General features: G+C 37.2%; 1 protein-coding gene and 1 long non-coding RNA gene across 2 annotated transcripts; one reads left to right on the forward strand and one right to left on the reverse strand.

Moving 5' to 3' along the window:
- The first annotated feature begins 2184 nt into the window (after positions 1 to 2184).
- Positions 2185 to 4633, forward strand: LOC129113787 (uncharacterized). The gene is made up of 3 exons (XR_008532405.1): positions 2185 to 2250; positions 3930 to 4052; positions 4193 to 4633. It is a non-coding gene; the product is annotated as an uncharacterized LOC129113787 (long non-coding RNA).
- Positions 4634 to 8943: 4310 nt separating this feature from the next.
- Positions 8944 to 11545, reverse strand: LOC129113928 (N-acetyllactosaminide beta-1,3-N-acetylglucosaminyltransferase 3-like). The gene is made up of 2 exons (XM_054626412.1): positions 11500 to 11545; positions 8944 to 10081 (listed from the first exon to the last, which is right to left on the reverse strand). The coding sequence occupies exons 1-2, from the start codon at positions 11505 to 11507 to the stop codon at positions 8944 to 8946; spliced, it is 1146 nt and encodes a 381-aa protein (XP_054482387.1). The 5' UTR covers positions 11508 to 11545.
- Between the last annotated feature and the right edge of the window lie 7656 nt (positions 11546 to 19201).

The following is a 19201-nucleotide window of genomic DNA, read 5'->3' on the forward strand; positions in this document are numbered from 1 at the left end:
TGCGTAAAGTTCTTGTACCATGAAATGTAAAAAAAATGCAGTCGTTGCTATTTGGATACCTTTCCATGCCTTTGACGATAACTTGTGTATGTTCTACCTGAAGCACCATGTATTGACAGCCTTCTTTTTAAGAATCAAGTGTTATTTGAACCCCAGTCATCATGTGTGAAAAAGAAATGTATTAAAAGATGCTGCTCAATATTTTGTCTTGAATCAAAAAGGGCTGAAACGTGACATTGTAAATTGACAAATAGTGCCTTGCCCAGGTTTTCCATCAGATCTTTCTGCTTCAAGTCTTCCTTTCACCAACGAATAAAAGTCAAATTAAACCGTTTTTTTTCCTGACTATTTCCTTAGAACCACCATCTCAACTAAAGTAGAAAACCAGTTTAATTAGCCATGTCTCATAAGCATCCTTATAATCCATATTTCTTTAAGTATATAATGGCACAGATTTAATCTGTTAAAATGTTTACATTAAGTCTATAATACAGTGGTCACACTCATCACCTTTGACCCACTGGTTAATAGCCTTTAGTTCCCATCACACCTGCTGTTGTACACCAAGATGCAATCCTACAGTGAGCCACATGATGGCAGTTCACCCTCAGTCTTCAATAAGGGTGACATGGCAACAATGTGAAAGTTTATTCACGTCAATGAACATTTGGTCGACGTTATCCAGATTGTCATAATATAAACGTCATGTTAATCAATAGTGTACTCATCTGTACATAGCATATAGAAATATTTAATTAAAATTTCCTGCAGTTTACCAAAGCAAAGTTCTCAGGATAAAAATTCAAAACTATCACGATCATCAGATTAGAAAACATGTTTGTAAAGGACATCCAGACCCTCAATCGTTTAAAAAATTGTTCTGCAAATTATTGTTGACAAATTCTAAGCAGTTTGCACTGAAGCATTCAGGTTTAGACTGAAAACTCAAATACATAGGAAACCCAGTGACCTTTTTTTATTTGAGTTTCAAAATCCGTGAACCTGGATGAGGCTCTCATTTATCATTAATATTAAATTAAAAAAAGAAGTGAAAATGATTCTTTCATTCATGGAAATACCTTTTCACCAAATACATCAAGGAGAATTTTCACATACTTTTGCAACAGGAAGTTCAGTTAAGTCTTGTTGAACGACTTGATGAAAATCAACCATCTCTTTCTTAACACCAAAGGGAGGAGGTGTTTTTTCATCTCCCACTTCCTCTATATTTGTGGTATTAGTGGCCTGAAAAGGGTGTTGAAATGGTTCACGCTCTGAACTGCCACATAGAGATAAGCTGCCATGAGTCTTACTGTCTGAACTAGACTCACAGAATTTACCCCGGTGTTTCACACAGAGTGAGTCAGGATCTCTGTAAATAGCTTTGCTCACTTCATTCTTCTTCAGGTTGTCATATGGGAACTCTAACTACATACCATTGCCTTTCAAGTCCTTTACTGTCATACCTAATTCTTAAATAGTAAAATAACAATGTACAGTTAAGCAGGGAACAAAATAGTACTTTAAAAGGGCGGACTAAAGCCAGGTTTGAAGATGTCTTTAAAAAATATATGTGGGAAAAATATGACTATGGTGATATGACTATCGTGTAGGTCATAGCAGAATGATGAATTGGGGCAATCTGGGAACTCTAAGCCAGTCTGTATGTGCCTAATGTAAACATTTTCACTGCCCTCTGCACATTTAAATCATGTCTCATGCCAAAACAACGGAATAATGTGCTTGTCAGAGCCTTTCTTAACAAATCTTTAGAGGTGCTGGTTGGCGCATTTTGATAATTTTGGACCGATTCTGACGCTCTTCCTCCTGTTTCCAGTCATCTAAGCTAAACTTGCCAACAGCTGGCTGCAACTTTGTATGTATCATACACACATGAGGGTGGCATCTATCTTCTCATATGACTTTCTGCAAGACCTTAAAGAAGCATTTTTTTTTTAAGTCAAAGCATTCCTTTAAACAACTAATTTTAGGGCTTCTGATCTGCAACTGCTTTGTATTGTGATGCAATGCTATGCTATATCATAACATACTACTGTTGAAAGTCTTCTGTGTCTGCCATGTCTCTGGGAGGGGCCACTGGCTCACCTGTGCTGACCGGACTTAACTAGACCCAGGTGGGCTCAATCTGCCCTGAATCAGTGCTCTTTTAACTCGAAGGAGAATCATTCCTCTGTTGCTCTGCCAAAGATCAGACCTGTAGTCACGGTTGTTTTTCAGATTGCATCTTAAGTGAGTTGTTTTTCAAGGTCTATCAAGTTTGATAATGCCATGTGTTTATATTCCATTTGACTAATTCCAGTTTAAAACTGATGCATTGTTTATTGAATATTATTTAACTTTGTTAAGAGCCAACAAGAATTTGAGTTTGATGATTAATAGACTAAATTGAGAGAAAGCATTGAACTTATGTATTTCTTTCTTTCTTTATTTTTATAACTAATACAGACCCACCACTCAGTTATAAGGTATGCACATGTCAAAATAAAGTCCCTCTTTGGTTAAATCTGCTGGCTCACCGTTCACAATTCTGGTGCCTCTGTGTCTAGATTCTAGCTAATGCCATTAGGTTCCACTTGAAAAACTGCAATGTAATTGAGCCTACACTTTACAAGAAAATCCAGTTCACTAATCTAGATGGTTTGTGTTACAAACATTTACTTTTTCTTTTTTTTTTTTACTGCATGAGTCACATTACAGCCCATGCTGTAAACCTTCACATGTAGTGAGGGTGGTTCATAAACAGAGCTGTATCAGGGTGCAGACCCCTGTTGATGGGGGCATTTTGACTAATGGATCATAAAGTTTGCTCATAAGAGCTTCTAAAGTGCATGGTGTTGTATCTCAATGTGATAATGCAACATGGTCGTTTCCCATAATGCATCAGGCTGACTGCATCCACTGCATACTGTCAAATATCAAGTTTGGTTTAGGCCTTTCCTTACTATTGGCCTCTCCTAACTCTCTGGGTTCATTAGTCTGTCCATTTATTTCCTGTATCTATGTGGACTTCTGCATCCTGCTGCAAAGAGATTGGCTGCGCAACCACAAAAACAACAGTCCGCTCTGAATAGTCGGTATACAAAAAATTCAGTGTTTAGTCCCTTTGAAAGCTAAGGAAGAGCAAATTACAGTACTGTTGTGGGTGCAGGGGGAAGTCCAGTGAGTGATTCATCATGGTGCATTAGTCCATAGTAAAATGAGGAAGTTGCACAGCTCTTAGCAGGGTGCACATTCTGGTTGTTGCACAAACAATAGGTAATTATGGTGTATAAGTTAAAAGTTAAGTCATAACCTGAACAGCTTTGAGTGTTACTTGGAAGTTTGGGATTCCAGAGATTTTGAAGTAATTGCATGGACTGAGGTAAACTGGCGTCGCACCAATCAGCAGTGTACACTGAATGATGACGCTCGTCTTTGAAGCTGGAAGGAGCGTTGACAGCCAGCAAAGGTTGATTTGGATGAAAATTTGAGCAAAATAGGACTGACATAACCATTAACAGAAATACTGTTTAAAAAATAGTGTAATACAAAATAATAAAACAGACCATGGTACTTCATTTGATCTCATTCTGTAGTTTTAACACCAAGTGTAACACTACTGTCAAATACCATCTATACGCTATTTGATCTAATTTGTCATTATTTAAATCTCCCTAGCCTGTTTGTTACTTTCTTGTTCATTTTAATGTTCTAAACTTATATAAAGTTCCTTAAGCACGTTCTGCAAAATAGTTGGGACACATGAAACTGTTGAAAATGTCTCAGCAAACCATTATCTCTAAAGCTGTGAGCCATGAAAGCCTTCAACAGCATTTCACAACTGTGACATGTTGACACTTTATTTCCACACATTTCCTGAGAGCTATAGCTCTGCAGTTATCTTCCTTGTTTTGACTTCCTCTTTGCAGCGTCAGGCTCGATGGTCAAACGAATTGTTTTGTGCGCGGAGTCATCACTGTGATCTCTTGTGAGAGAAAGAGGAGCGTTGCACTCGGACTCATCTGCTTCAGCATCAAGATATCCGAACTCAGGTAACAGATTGGTGTCTATTTCTAAAATGTTGTGCACAAATGCCCTACCATTTCTGAAAAAGGGAAGATATTTGCATGTTTTTGTATCTTTGATAATGTTTGGTTGGAGAGACACGTGTCGTGTTCATTTTTTTCCACAGAGCCTTCTTTGATTGGAGATCAGGCCCCCCACTTAGTGTATTTGACAAGCTGAGTTTGACACTCTGTATCTCTGAGTGTCAGTTTGTCAAATACCCCAAGTGAGGTGTCACTTGACTACAAATGTGTCCAAACCTGTGCTACTCCACAGCCTGAACAGCCAGCTCCTCAGTGTGCTCCCTCGCACCAACGACGCTGAAAAGCACCATGTTTATTGTGTTTAGTCATGTATAATCTGTTTAACTGCAATTTATTTACTAAATCACATGTAACTTACCCTCATGCATATCAAAGTTTTAATGAACATAAATATTATCTATGCTTTCAGAATCCAAAAAGGGTGAACGAAAGAACCAACAAAGGTTTCAAAGAGATTTCTTTTAATAAAAATGAGGTGTGCTATTGGACTTATTGACCAAAAAAAACTAACCTCTTGAACCCAATTTTCTGTTTTCAGTCTGTTTATTTCTAGGTTTATAGCACAGTCGTTACACATCTCAGCCAAACATGCCACATGTTATTTTCAGGACAGGTAAGGCTGCTCTGAAATTCCATCTGGTGTTGTGGTTCCTCGGCTCATATTTATTTTTAAGTGTTTTGACACATTTTGCACCCAGAAGGTTACAGAGGTTAAAATACAGTAATGAGAAATGTTGCTCTAAACATATGGGAACAACCAAATGGGAGGTTTGAGTTTGCTGATAATCAGTTGCCAGGTATTCAAACATTAAAATGCATGCTTAATGTTATGTGTTCACACATTTTCTGGTTTAAAAGCAAATCAATGTTCTGGACAAAATAATCGCTTTCTACAAGACCTAAGGGATGACCAGCCTTTTTATGAGAGTGCACACCTGTAAACATTTCAGGTATTTGCCTCATTTCTCCCATTCAGTCTTTTTGCTTAATTGTTATTCTCAGCCTTGATGGAAGTGTCCTTTCCCTGCCAACATCTGTGAAAACTGGACTATCACTTGGGTGACTTGAGGTGGAGAATAAATAAACAGTGGCCCACTTGTCCTCTGACTCTTTTGGGGACTTTTTGTGTGATGACAAGATCTGAAAAAATGTGTATCACAGTGTATAATGATTTTTATAGGCTGATGTGTGATCTCTCAAGGGTTATACTCATGAGCTGTGAGTGCTGCAGACAGAAGCTTATCATCCAACTGACGGAACTTATCGGTCCGCATTGCATTTCCTCTTCCTGTGGGGACATGCTGCATTGCCTGCATGTGTGTGAACAAATGTGTATTCCTGTATGGCATTTTTAAAAGTGTTTACTCACGAACTGTCATAAAAGTTTTTAAAGGGACTTAATCATTGTGGGTGAGAATAGGCAGAAATGTGACCCGATGCTGTAGCACATCCTGGTGTTTTTGGCAAACTGCATTTGACATATGTATTGGGAAACGCTTAATGTTTTTTTTTTTTTTTACTGGCATACTAGATCGTATGGTCTTATGGGTAATGGAGTGCACAGTAACTGAATGTCTACTGCTATGCATCATTGCATGGGTGAGGCTGCTAACACATGATGTAAATCATGAGCACTCTGTCTTGGCTGCAGGAATGGAAGCATCCATCCCTTTGGCTACCAACACATGCTTGGTATAAACAAAATGTGCAGTCGTGTTGCATCTGCCCAGCATTATTTGCAGCTTGTACAGATCTTGTTTTTAAGGCACACCCATATACGGTTTCATGGATAAAATGGTTTCTGGCAGTTTCTTTAATTCAAATTATCTCGAAAAATAAGATTTGTACATTAATACATTGTTAATCTCTGCAGCCAAACCATGTTGCTTTTATTGATATCCAGATAAAGTATTTTGAAGGTTGTCCAAATTTCAAGTTGTACTGTACACAGTAACCAAGTCTTGTTCTTCCTCTGAGGCGGTTGGAAATTAACATTGGTCTGGAGCAGGACTTCACCAGAATGTTTTAAGGCCATCTGTATAACTCGGAGTCTGTAACAGGATCCTTATGTTTTTATAAGATCAGGTCAACATCAGGAAAAGGTGCACTTTTATCAAACTGTTAAGACACACAGGCTGTAGGCTTTATTGGGAAATGCAATGTGCTATTCTCAGCTGATGTCATTGCACAAGAACAATGGGCCTCCGAAGAGGCTGACAAATTTTACCCTCCAGTGTTTCAATGTTTTTTTGCAATGTAGCTTGGAGTCAATGGGAGTTGCAGTAAAAGTGTCTGTCTTCTGTGTCAGACAAGCCATTCCAGTCTGTCAAATATTTTTCATAAGAAGTTTGAACATAAACTTCCAAGTTATCTTTGTATCTGTTGGATTCACGCCACACTTTTTTTCTCATATATAGTGAGTAGAGTAATACAGGTATATTTGGTCAATTTTGACAGCTGTGTCCTGGAAAGTGTTTAATAAAACACTGTATTTTACTTAAAAACACCACTCCATTCCTAGCTTTTCTATATTTCTTCTTTATTTCCTGTCTTCTTTGCTGTCTTCAATCTGTTGCTGTAATTATACCAGTAAGTGGTGGTAGAGCTCTATTCTTTGAGTTGTCTCTTACATTAGGCCAGCTTCAGAATAAAGAATCTGATATTAAAAACAATCCACCAATAAACATATTCAGTTTTTCAAGATATTTGTTATTCACTAGAACGAGAAGCTTAAATCAACACGAGTTAGATCAATGCTACCACACCACATTAATTATCTTCTTTCTTGTTTATAGAGATAAAGTACACAATTGGTCCATAATGGCAACAACAATGTTAACTGTTGGTGTGAGAGGAATGCACACACTTGTGTTGGATGATAATTTACTATTGGCATGAAGTATGTTGGAGATATCATACAGAGATAAAGAAATATACAGGTATATCTCCAACATACTTCACTTATTTATCATCCTTTTACTGTTTGATATCTTATTTATTGTATTTGTTTTGTTTTTTACTGAGGCCTCCCCTTTACTTCTGTAATACTGTAAATTTCCCCACTGTGGGACTAATAAAGAATATTATTTTATCTTATCTAATTAATATGGCCTGCTAGGCAGTCAAGCCTCCAATGATTGTTCAGCTCTTACAACTTTGAATCTGGGCTCATGATTTAATAAACTGTTGAACTATTGTGATTTATCATTGAAAAAAAAAACGGTCAAAGTTAGTATATATTTTTTAAATGCTTCATAAGGACTGGTGCAAATAATTTGTGACATATATCTTTTTCTTATTTATACAGTGAAAATGATTACAGCAGCACTTTATGCCATTAATGTTTCCTGATATTTCTTTAAAAACGTTATACAGAGGGGCTAAATCCTTTTAAAGGTTTTCTTAACTGCTGTACTCAACACGAGTAACTTGAGGGTCACAGGATGTTGTTTGGTTCCAGTGAAAGCAAATACTGTCCAAAGGCCCATATATGGGATCAATTAGGGGAATGAAAAACGTTTTACTAAACGTTTGTAACTGCTTCCTGTAGAACAACTGGAGGGCTTTGAGAGGTGCAAATGTATTGTGTTATACAAGGCAAACCAACATGGACCGAAAACTTTATTTCGTTAAATGAACATGTATGTTGTGGATCTCTAATCTGACAATGAGACAGAGGTTACATATAACTTTGACACGTAGATATTTCACAACAAAGAACCAAGCCAGGTCCAAATTCTTTTATAATACCCAATAAATTACTCACAAATAATACAATGAATTTCAACATTTTTGCCATGAGATGAAAGCTAAAGCGAACATATTGTACCCCATGAATGACAAGGTCAGTCAGCAGTTAAGGTTCAAGGTTTAACTTGGACTTGGTGTGATATCATGATTCAGCAGAATACCTGATTTCCAAAAGTGGCGTCTAATGATTTTAGTGAAAACGCTGAAGCAGAGATGCATCATTCTCCCGAATTTTCCTTAAAATCCTGTCAGAGATATCAGAGTTTTTACAATAAGAAAACAAACAGATAACCTCGGTTGAAAGCAAAAATATACTCAAATAAAATAAAGATATATTTGCAGGATCAAGAAATTCATTTAACGTCACAATGAGGTGAAAGATTTTTTGCTTTCACACAAATGTGTGAGTTGCCACTTTGCCCATTTCCAATTGAATTCAGGGAAATGAAAAACTGTAAGAATTCATTCATTGATTTATGATTCAGGTTCCTTGGGAGTGCAAATTGGGGTTTCATTTGGATATGGTCTTGGAGTGGATTTAGACTGAATTATTTAGTAATTGGATTTGGTGAGTTTTACTATAAAATGAGAAACCAATAGTAAAGTATTACCTAACCCTAACCCTATACAAATTAACAACTGGATAAAATATTTAAAAAAACTTTTCCGCTGCGAAAAGTTCCAGTAGCATGAATTGCCCCTCGTGGAGCAGCAGTCTCTGATACAACTGAGGAACAGCAGCATATGTGTTGTCTAAAATATAATCAAATATAATTCATTTTAAAAGTGTTGCCATGGTCAGCTGCTTGGCATCAACTCCGTCACAACTTCAGTGTGACCGAGGTGAAACATTGACAAATGCCATGACGGCACCTTTTCTTTTACTAATACACTTTTTATAATGACTGAAGACTTTTATTTTTGTTTTTGATCACTGCACTGCAGTTAAAAGTTATTTGTTCTCAATATTAATGCAATTAAGACAAATTCATGCATTTTGTCCAAAGAAGGAGACCTTTTTGAACCTAAGTAAGTGGCCACTGAGTGAATATTAATATCAACAAGCCCCGACACCATCTGTAAATTATATTTCTAAACTGCAATCCAGATTTGGGTCATTCACTTGGTTCCACATGTAATACAACTTAGCCGAAAGGAATCTGTGAACAAGCAGAACATCTCTATAATAGCAGGGGTCATATCTATCTATACCTCTGAAAGGCATGATCAGTCCTCCTGTCTTCATCCCTTTATGAGAAATAGGACCGATTCCTGCTTCGGCCATGCATAGTCCAAAGTAAACATCATCAATAGGAAAAAGGGTGATGGAATGGGACATATTGTATATAACCGAAGCTGTGTAGCTAGACAAGAGGAAGCCCCCACCCCCGCAGTAGGGGGGGTATAGGTCTGACTGCTGGAGCTCAACTGGAATAAAGTACTTATTGTCCGGCTTTCTAATAGGCCCAACATTCTCAATCAGGTCACCGGCAAAGAGGTGCTTGTTTCCAGTATTGTCCTTGAGGCTTTGGAGATAGTCAACCATGTTGTTTGTGCTGGCAAAGACGTCATCATCACCATTTAGCAGGAAGCGAGCATGTGGACAGTGTCTCTCCTTCCATTCCAGGAAGAGTATCTGCTTCACGGTGAGGTTGTAGAACGTGTCATTGAAGTCCCATTGGAGGATGTCATTGTACTCGCGTTGCTCCAGCTCGAGGCCTTTGTCCAGTCTCACTTTGTCAAAACCAGCATTCCTCGATCCTACAATGAAGAGCCTTCGAATCCACACACCATTGTGTAACTTCTCTCCAGCCCAGGTTTTGCGCAGTATCTCTCGGCGGTCGTAGTTCTCAGGTGAACTTTTAATGATCAGTAGAAGGAAGACGTCTGCGGATCCATTAACTCCTCCACATTTGTCAGGAACATCCAGTAGCATGGGAAAATGTCGACAGTGTCGATAGTAGAAGACGTTTTGTATAATCTCGGGGAGTTGGGTGAAGTTTCTGATCTTGGTACTGGACATGTTTCGTTCACATCTTGGCCAGGAGTATACATAGGAGGAATTTGTGGGGGGTGGATCTGTTTGATTGACATCCTTACTCACATCTAACTGGCGGCGGGTGATACTGTGGTCGATCACATCTTTATAGAAATAAATGACAATGACAAGAGCTGCCAACAGAATGGTGGTTCTCATTCTAGAAGACATCTTCTTTGAAAGTCTGCAAAGACAAAAAAAACTGATTGGCTTTGCATTTTATAATAATAATAATAATAATAATAATACTTTAATTTTATATAGCGCTTTTCTAGATACCCAAAGACGCTTTACATAGGGCGAAGACAAACAAACAAACAAAAAAGAACACAAAGGAGCAAACAAAACAAACAAACAGAACATTTAAAAAAAAAAGAAAACTGGAGAAGCTGTGCGGAATGAGTTTTGGTTTTGAGTGAAACATTTTGGGATGAAAGTGTTATATTACTTAATAGTATATTAGTTATCAGTTGGGATGTTTCTCATTTTTAAGTTTATTACAATTACATAAAACACAATTAAAAAGATAGGTTGAATTTATTACATATGATGTATAATTTGCAATGAAGGAATGAAGGGATGCTTCGTCAGCATGAAATGTTTTCATAGCATTGTTTTTTAAGTAATTAGAGTTCCAACGATTCTGGTACAACTGGATACTTTTTAAGGAAGCAGACTTGAAGTTGAGATCCAGGTAAATATCTCAGAGGTTCATACGCTGACTTTTTCTCCAGTTCGACCAAGAAGTTTGGAGTTTTGGTTTTGAGTGAAACATCTACTACGAAATGGATTGTCCTGAAATTTGGAACAGACACTCTTGCCCTCCTTAGGATGAACTGTAAGATAACCCCCTCCCATCATCGTCAGGTAAAAAGTAAATTGTTTTTGCTCATTTAAGTTCCTGTGAAAGCAAACAAACGTGTAGTATCTGGTCAGAAAATCAAGCCAAACACATAAAAAACCCAAATTACCGGCTGTTAACTACACATCATAGGTGTACATAAGCACATTCCTGGTGAGAGGTGTACGTACTTTTCCTGTTCTTTAGCATTCTACAGCTGACTCACTCCTATATTATAATTCCCAGGAGAGTTGTGGATCGTCAGCACTAGAGGAGGTTGGCAGCCAGTGAATGCCACTATAAAAATATGTGTTGTTGTGTTTTCTCTTCTGCCTCTGTATACAAAAATGAACAGACACGAGGTATCACCAAGCTTTTTTTTTTTGTTAAGGTGGCTTTGGTAAGAATTTCGATTTCCAATGTTATTTTGCATAAATTGTCGTTATGCTGAAACATTGTAAGGCTGCAGGAGACAATGCACCATTCATTATATACAGTAGATCCAGCATTGAGCAATAATAAAGACTTGATAAAGAATTGATAGACTTCATAATAAAGAAATATTGCATTCTTTGAGAATAAGTCAAGTTTTTGCCATCACAATTAAATCAGACCTCCAAATCAGAACATGATCAAATATTTAAGTAAAAATAAAAAACATACGTTGTTATTCTTATAATTAAATCGATTTTCAGGAGCGGAATGAAACTCGCATAAACATTTAGCACACAATCAAATCAACTTCCATTCAGCAACATTACCTGAACATGTTGGCAGATAAAGACGAGCGCTTGCTGAGTGTCCCTCTCTGATTGTCGGTTAGTGCAGATTGTGATAAAGGTAAAGGTTATGTAGCCTTCAGAAGGCCAGGGGCTCAGCCAATCAGCTAGTCTCTACGCAGAAAGACAGAGTGCGCTCACAACAAAGTGCATGATTCACATAGTTTGTATTGTGCTGGTTAATGCTCAGATTGCTGGGAGATAAACATTGTTGTTAGGTAGTATTGCTGTGAGGGTGAAGCCTGAAGGGAATAAAATCACTTTTTAATATATATTAGCAATCACTAGAAATAAGAAATCCCATCTTTAATAAAAGGCACATTTGATCCCAACATTCCTCTCACCTGTACCTAATTTTAGGTACCATCCCCCACCACCACTCCCAGACCCAGTCCTGCTGCTGAACCTGCCAGAGTAGCTTTTGAACCAGTTTTACGGAGGCCATCATTAAGTCATTAGCTACAGCCTAGTTTGTGACAGGAACAGAATGCATCAAACTCAGAGATCTGCGGAACATCACAGTTCACAAAAATGAAATAAAATGAAGGATGACGTAGTTATGTGTTATGTTAAAGATTATCTTTTGTTCCTGGCATAATCTAAAAAAAGGTTGTTCACATCAGCCTTCACTAATCAGTGATTGAAAGCACCATAACAAACGCACCTACGTTGTGACGTCAATAGGTGCATGCCGGTTCATGTCTAACATGATAAATGCTAAAAATGCACACTGTATTTCTAATTTCAGTAAGGTGTGTGAGGCTTTTCTGCTGCCTTTCTGCGGCTTGTGAAAAACATCCCTGACGTAAATGCAGAGCCTCATTTGGGTCGACATGTTTTAAAAAGTTTGACAAGCACAGCGGAACAGAGAAACTGGTCACATGGTGGGTTGAGAATGAGCACTTCGAGGTGCGCGAGACTCGCAGAATGACCTGGTAAGTAGAGGACATCAACACGCAAGCTGTACAGAGGAGGAGCTGTGTTTAATTGGGCCGTCTCTATTCTAGCATTTGTATATACAGGCTGCAAAAGTCGGTCTTTAGAAAATTAATATATTGTCAGTTTGGATGGGGGGTCTGTGGTGTGATGTGTATACATGATCATCATCGTCCTCATCCCTGTACATTTTTACATTAGTCATTTTAGTTTTTGTGGAGTAACATTTCTTTATAGTTACAGTATTTTTACTCAGGTAAAATAAACTAAAACTTCCTGCTCATAAGTAAATGTGAACTGGGCACTTATATGTGCATAACACAAAAAACACAAATAACCAGCTAATACTATAAAGCCAAACATTACAGAAACATGCAGAAATATAAACTGACCTACGTCTACAAACCTGTTTCCACAGTGCATGCTGGGAGAAAACACACTACACACTCCTGAGCGGAGGTGAAAGTAAATTGAAGTTCTTGCTGGTCGTCCCAGCCCGACCCTTATTGCTTCATACCTGTCAGATCTCACAGGTGCTTTATTCTATTATTCCAGTTTTTCATTACTTTGCAAAGCAATTTATTCCTGATGACTTCATTTAATCGTTTTCTGTTTTAATTAGTGCTTTTAAAAAATGATTTGAAATACCAATATATGGGGTTTCAGGGGACCATAGTCAAAAGCACCAAATTGCAGCTTATACAGTTTTAATAGATTAAAATTGAATGTATATATAAAAGGGTTGTATTGTATTGCGTAAACAACATTTTAGCTGTTTTTGAGTAATTGTTACGACTAGAGTTCACCTGAATTTTCCAAGTTGGGAACTCAATTTTGTGATTATTCTGAAACTACATAAATCTCACAATGTAAATAACTATGTCATGTCTGTACAAACAAACAAACAAGCAATGTCTTTAATAGTTTTTGGACAACAATAGAGATCTATGGCCCAGTGGAGTATGATCTATCAGGCTTTGGGTACTCAGGCAATATTTGAAGGATCTTGTTGTTTTTGGTTGCCACCCAATGGCAACAGCAATGGCTGAATGAACCACAAATAATTTGCCATATAAATTGATGTTGCAGAAAAGAAAACTACCTCAGCACTGCCTTTCCTGTTCAGTGGTTTAGTGTGACCCCATTCATTGTGGATGTTGCACTCTCAATGTCACTCTGACTTTTGCTTGGAGGAGCCAAGCATCCTTTTTGGAGGAGATTGTTAATTGAGATAGCAACGTGGTTGGAGGAGGATTACTTGTTCCCTGCCTGCTACTAAAAAAGTAATTCAAATAAAAACATCATTAAGCTCACATTATTACTTTTCCGGTGACTGGCTGAACATCATTATTATGTTCAGCTCATGCAATGATACTTAATTGAGGAAGACATATTTTTTTTGAATAGAGGATTTTGGGAAGGGTTTGTCTGGAAGGGATAAAACGACAACACACAGGTGCTGCTATGGTAAGAGGACTTACACAAATGATACTGTATTAGATTTATGACTGCACCTGTTGGACTTTTTCAATAAAGCGTCCTTCCAATGCAGAAGAGTATTTGTTCACACTGTCCACTTGATTAAAACATATATTTTCAAAACATTTGCGTATTAAATACTGTATTATTGACTTTTGCATTGTGAGTGCCAAGGTCTTATTTGAGGTCATGAAAAAACCTGGGCAAAGTTCGGCAAAGATGTTTATATATCTGTCAAATGGAGAAACTTGGAATGAAATTCCCTGTAAGAAAGATTTTTTTTTAACTTAAGCTGCTACTGTCAAAACAAACCTTTAAGGCTTAATCATAGATTTCAAACCCTATTTTGTAACATACTGTGCATTCACTCAGCCAGGCCGAGAACTTTTCACCTTTTTAAATGCTCAAATAGTGAACGGTAAAATGTTTTTTTCTCTCACAGATAGTGAAAGAAATCCCAAATTCGTATCTTTAAAAAAATAGCCCCCGTTAGACATTTGCCATCATTCTTCTATTTGATCAGTAGCTTTACTCCACCAAAGTGGGTTGACAGTGTGACTTAATGACTCAAAGGACCATACAGGTTTGCATGTTTTTGCCCATTTACTCCTGTACAATCACTTGACATCACAGCTAACCATTTTGTAAACCATGCTGGAATTAGTTTTTAGCCATGTTAGCGATATGACTTTGTCCAATATACCTTTTTTGAGAATAAACATACAAAACTAATGGAATTCCCATCGGCCTCGGTTGACCCTTCACTAAGTCCTGCTCTCGTAGTATCGGCCAGTTCTGACCAGGTGATAGTCAGGAAAAGGGAGAGAGAGGGTATGACATGCAGCCAAGATCCACTTTTACACTGTGATCTATAGCCTTTAGCTTCTATCTGTCATGATTTTGTATTTCAATCTGCTTATATTATTCAGTTTTGATGGTTATACATGTTGCATGTTCTTCCCTGCCTGCTCCTCCACTATGCTACCATGCACTACTGCTCATCCTCCCCACTCACCTGTTCCCCATTCACTCATTAGCTCCATAGCATATCTACCAGCCCACTTCCACTAGCTCTTCTAATTCTAATAACTAGTAACTAACTAATTCTACTAGTATGTTTTCCTGATCCTGATCTACTGTACCTTGTTGTTTGACCCTGCCTGTGAACCTTGGATTCTGCTTCAGCCTGACCCCTTTGTTCTTTGTTTGCCTGCCTGGATTTGTAAATCCTTGTATTTTGTCTTCAGTAAAGACTCTTTAATTTTCAACTGCCTCCTGAGTCGTGCTCCTGGGTTTCTGTGCTTTTGGATTGTGACAGTATCTTATGCTTTTTAACCTGTTTCCGCTGCTGAATCAGTTTGAATATGTCCTCTTAATCATATTCTCTCGCATATTGAAGACCCTTCTGTCAGCTTCTTTCTGAAATAAGTTTTTTGTTTTCCTATAACTTAGATAATATTCATACAGGGAATGCAGTGTAGATGAACGGTGTTTGGCTTCCCTGCTTATTTCAATCAGGAGAGACCATTCAAATGAGGAAAAGATTATCGTTTATTATTGACAGATGATATGTGATGATAAAGTCTTGACAGAGTCTTTGGCGCTTGGACTCTACAGGGAGATTTGTTATCGAGGGGTGTCTGCCCCGAGCAGCAGCAAGATAAATCCCCCATGGAGTCCAGACACTGGTGGTGGTGGTGGCTGATGAGGCTGATAGAATGATGAGTTGATGAAGCTGATGAATCTGCGAAGATTGGGCGGAGATCGGGAGGTGGAGGGCGCGTAGCAGCAGCATGAACGTACTAAAGGTAGAGAGACAGTCATATTTAAAAAGAGACAGCAGCAAGATGATAGGCTAACCATGTAATGATGTCGCTGTGCTATTGGATTGAGGAGACCAGCTGATCTAAACTGCTGATATCATGATTGACACCCCCGAAAGATGACAGCGAGGAAAACACGAGTGAGCATGCGTAAGGAGAGAATGGCAGATGTATGAGAAATAAACAATTTTAATCAATATTTATCATTTTTGTTATTTGAAGGCAACATCCGGCTTGACTTGCACATTGTTTTCTTAACTTGTAACAAATAAATACATAGATATAGCTGTATTGAATTGTTATTAATTCATAGAATGGAATCTGATCCAGATCGACCCATCATACCTGAGTCAGTATCAGATATCAGTATTGGTATGGATGCATCTTTATGCTTATTTTCTCATCTGGCACATGTATCTAACAACCAAGAGTGTGATTTCATTTTAATCCGATTAAGTGACCTGTACTAGACCTGCTCAAAGAGACTTCTATGCAGTTCAAGTGATTTTTTTTTTTAACTGTAAGTATGGAACTTTGTGTGTGAATTACAAAACAGCAGCCCTCCTCATACTTCATTTTCAGGCAAAATTAATGTAATATTTGACTTTGGTACTACATAGACCTTTTTTGATATGTTTAGGTGTTAAGACTTCAGTAGCTCATATCCCTCTCCACATTCCTTGCACAAAGTCTGAAAAGAAAATCAAATTACTTCTTAAAAAGTAATTAAAAACTTTGTTAAAAAAATCTCAGAATCTATAAAAAGTTCAAGTTTCTTTCAGTGTGATCATTAACAAACCAAATCCTTCCTGAAGTCTGTAGTGAAACGAACAGCCTGAGGGACAAATAAGAAAAGCACCCATGTGACTCGCCTTAACCTTATTTCAAATCAGTTCAGATTTTAGTCCTGCAAAACTAGTTTCTTCTTGTATGTAGACAATGCAGAGCTGCTGAAGATTAAAAAGGCTAAAATGCAGAAACTCAGGCAGTATCTGTTCGTCTGGAAAGACCAGTTTCTCCACGTGTCAATACATGCAAATTCTCTTGTTTGTGGTATTTCATTTATTTATTTATTTTAATTCTTTACTGCCTGTGGGAATCATGATGATTTACTCTTTGACTTCTTTGAGCTGACATTTTGTTCATGTAGTATTGTTAGGATGCAGTTTCTCTATGAGCCACTAGATGCTGTGTACAAGGAAAGTCAGACTGAACTGAAGTCCTGGAGAAAACTCCCTAAATGTCACTGAGTTTTTGGTATCAATGTTTAAAAACCACTTAATTTAAAAGATGTTAAAGCCTAAAAAGTTATGTGTTTAGGAAAGCTTTTGCTTAGTCAAGCAAGAGTATGAATTAGGTTCAAACCATTTTTTGAGGTCTTAGAATCAGTGTTTTTCCCCAAGGCAAGATCTTTAATTTAGTCATAGTTTGTAATATTTTAGCCAGTACTAGAGTTGTTTAGGTAAACTTGCAGCCTATAAAAATTTATCAAAATCACACATGGTTTGTATTATACTGCACTGTTTATACTGCAATAAACAAGGCATTTCTCTTTCTTTTTTTGTTTTTCCACAGTCTTCCAAAAAAAGTACAAGAAAAGCTTTGTGTTGTACATGAATAGAGAATACACAGTCGAGACATCATTACTGACCACCATTGCCTGGACTTCAGGTCAATTATGACTGACTCTGTATAAAGTTTGTAGATAGGCAGTTTGTATTGTCTGCTGTGGAGGGTTTTTTTGTTAGAGAAGATGACCATCTGGATTAAGGGAAACACATTTCAAGACAGAGAAAAAACTGAGGTATTGACAAAAATGGCTATGATGATATTTATAAAATGGTAGACAGGAATGAGAATTAAGAAACTTTTTGATTATTTTTCTGTGTTTTGACTGCCACACAGTAGCTCCCATGCCATACTAGACATATACATATACACATACACTACATCTAGGGGAAGTAAAGTACAATCAGTGACTGCAGAGTTGGCACCTGTAATATTATATAAATGTCACTGTTATAATATATGAAAAGCTTTACAACCAAAAATGATTTCAGTACACAAGGCTAAATGATACAACATAGATGAGGAAATGAAACTTTTCAGTTATTACTCAACTATGAATTGTTTCTCTGTGGTTTACTAGTACAGTACATGGCATGTCAGACCAACCTGATTAGGTTTAAACTCGGCTTTAAGCAAATGATGTCTTCCAAAGAAAGTCACACACTGCATCAACAAACAGCATAATATCACATTGCAACGCACCATAACAACAGCTCAATATTACATTTCTCTATAAAACAAGTACCTTGTTTGTCACCAAAATACAGTTATAATTGAACTGAGCTTAACTATAAGTACACCAATTCAATATCTTAGAGTGATTGATAGAATACCTGAGCGTATATTACATCTTGGTTTTATATTTATATGGAGAGTGCGCAAGGAGGTGCTGTATTGAAATACTAATTAAATAATACTAATTTATATTTGCTTATTGAATTACATGTACAGAAACAAGAGCTCAATGTATTACAGTAATTTTCAATGCACTTGTTTGCAGTTTTGGCAATATACATTTACCTTGACTAGCTTGCATAGTAGTATGATGTACATCCAAAATAAAATTAATTGTTTGCACAATATTTCCCACAACTTAATATCAGAAAATTAAACTACTTCTAATTAAATAGTGAGACTTCCAATCTGTCTGCGACTCTGATCCAAGATGAACTTTAATGCAGGTCACCATTTTGTGTCATAATCATTTCCCTATGTTTTGACCATAATAATAATAATAATAACTTTATTTATATAGCACCTTTTAAAAACAAGGTTTACAAAGTGCTTTGACAGACCAGCCAGCAAGATGCCACCATGATGATTAAAAGTAAATTATTATACCCAAAAGGAAATTTGATGAATTTAGCAACTTACTTGCACAGAGTAAATTTAGTCAGCAGCTAATCTAGCAGCAGCGTCTCTCCATTCCTCTCTCACTGCGTGCATGCAGGAATTAGTTACTATGGTTACGGGCATCAGTGGATACAAGCCAATGTGAAGCTTGACAATTATACGTTTGAGTGTGAGATTAGTCCTCGTAACACAACAGCCTGTCAAAATAAATGCAGGTCTCTAAACTAACTCTGTGTATGTGTTTGGTTCTGGTGGTAATTGCTGAGTGATTGCAACAGTTGTGGAGAAATGGCAAAGAGCACTTCTTTTTTTAAAAATCATATTCAATCTGGAAAGTTAATAGAAGTTTTTGTGGTAGGCTACACATTTAATTTTATATAAATGATTAATACATGTAATTTAGTCCTTGCATGTGAATAAGTTGCCAGAGTGCATTAAAAAAGCATCAAAGAAGAGTTTTTTGACAGAAAATTGCTGCGTCCCATTTCCTAGGCTCTGTTATTGGTATTGCATTGAATTGGCCT

This window comes from Anoplopoma fimbria, chromosome 24 (genome assembly GCF_027596085.1).
Source record: "Anoplopoma fimbria isolate UVic2021 breed Golden Eagle Sablefish chromosome 24, Afim_UVic_2022, whole genome shotgun sequence".
Lineage (NCBI taxonomy): Eukaryota > Metazoa > Chordata > Actinopteri > Perciformes > Anoplopomatidae > Anoplopoma > Anoplopoma fimbria.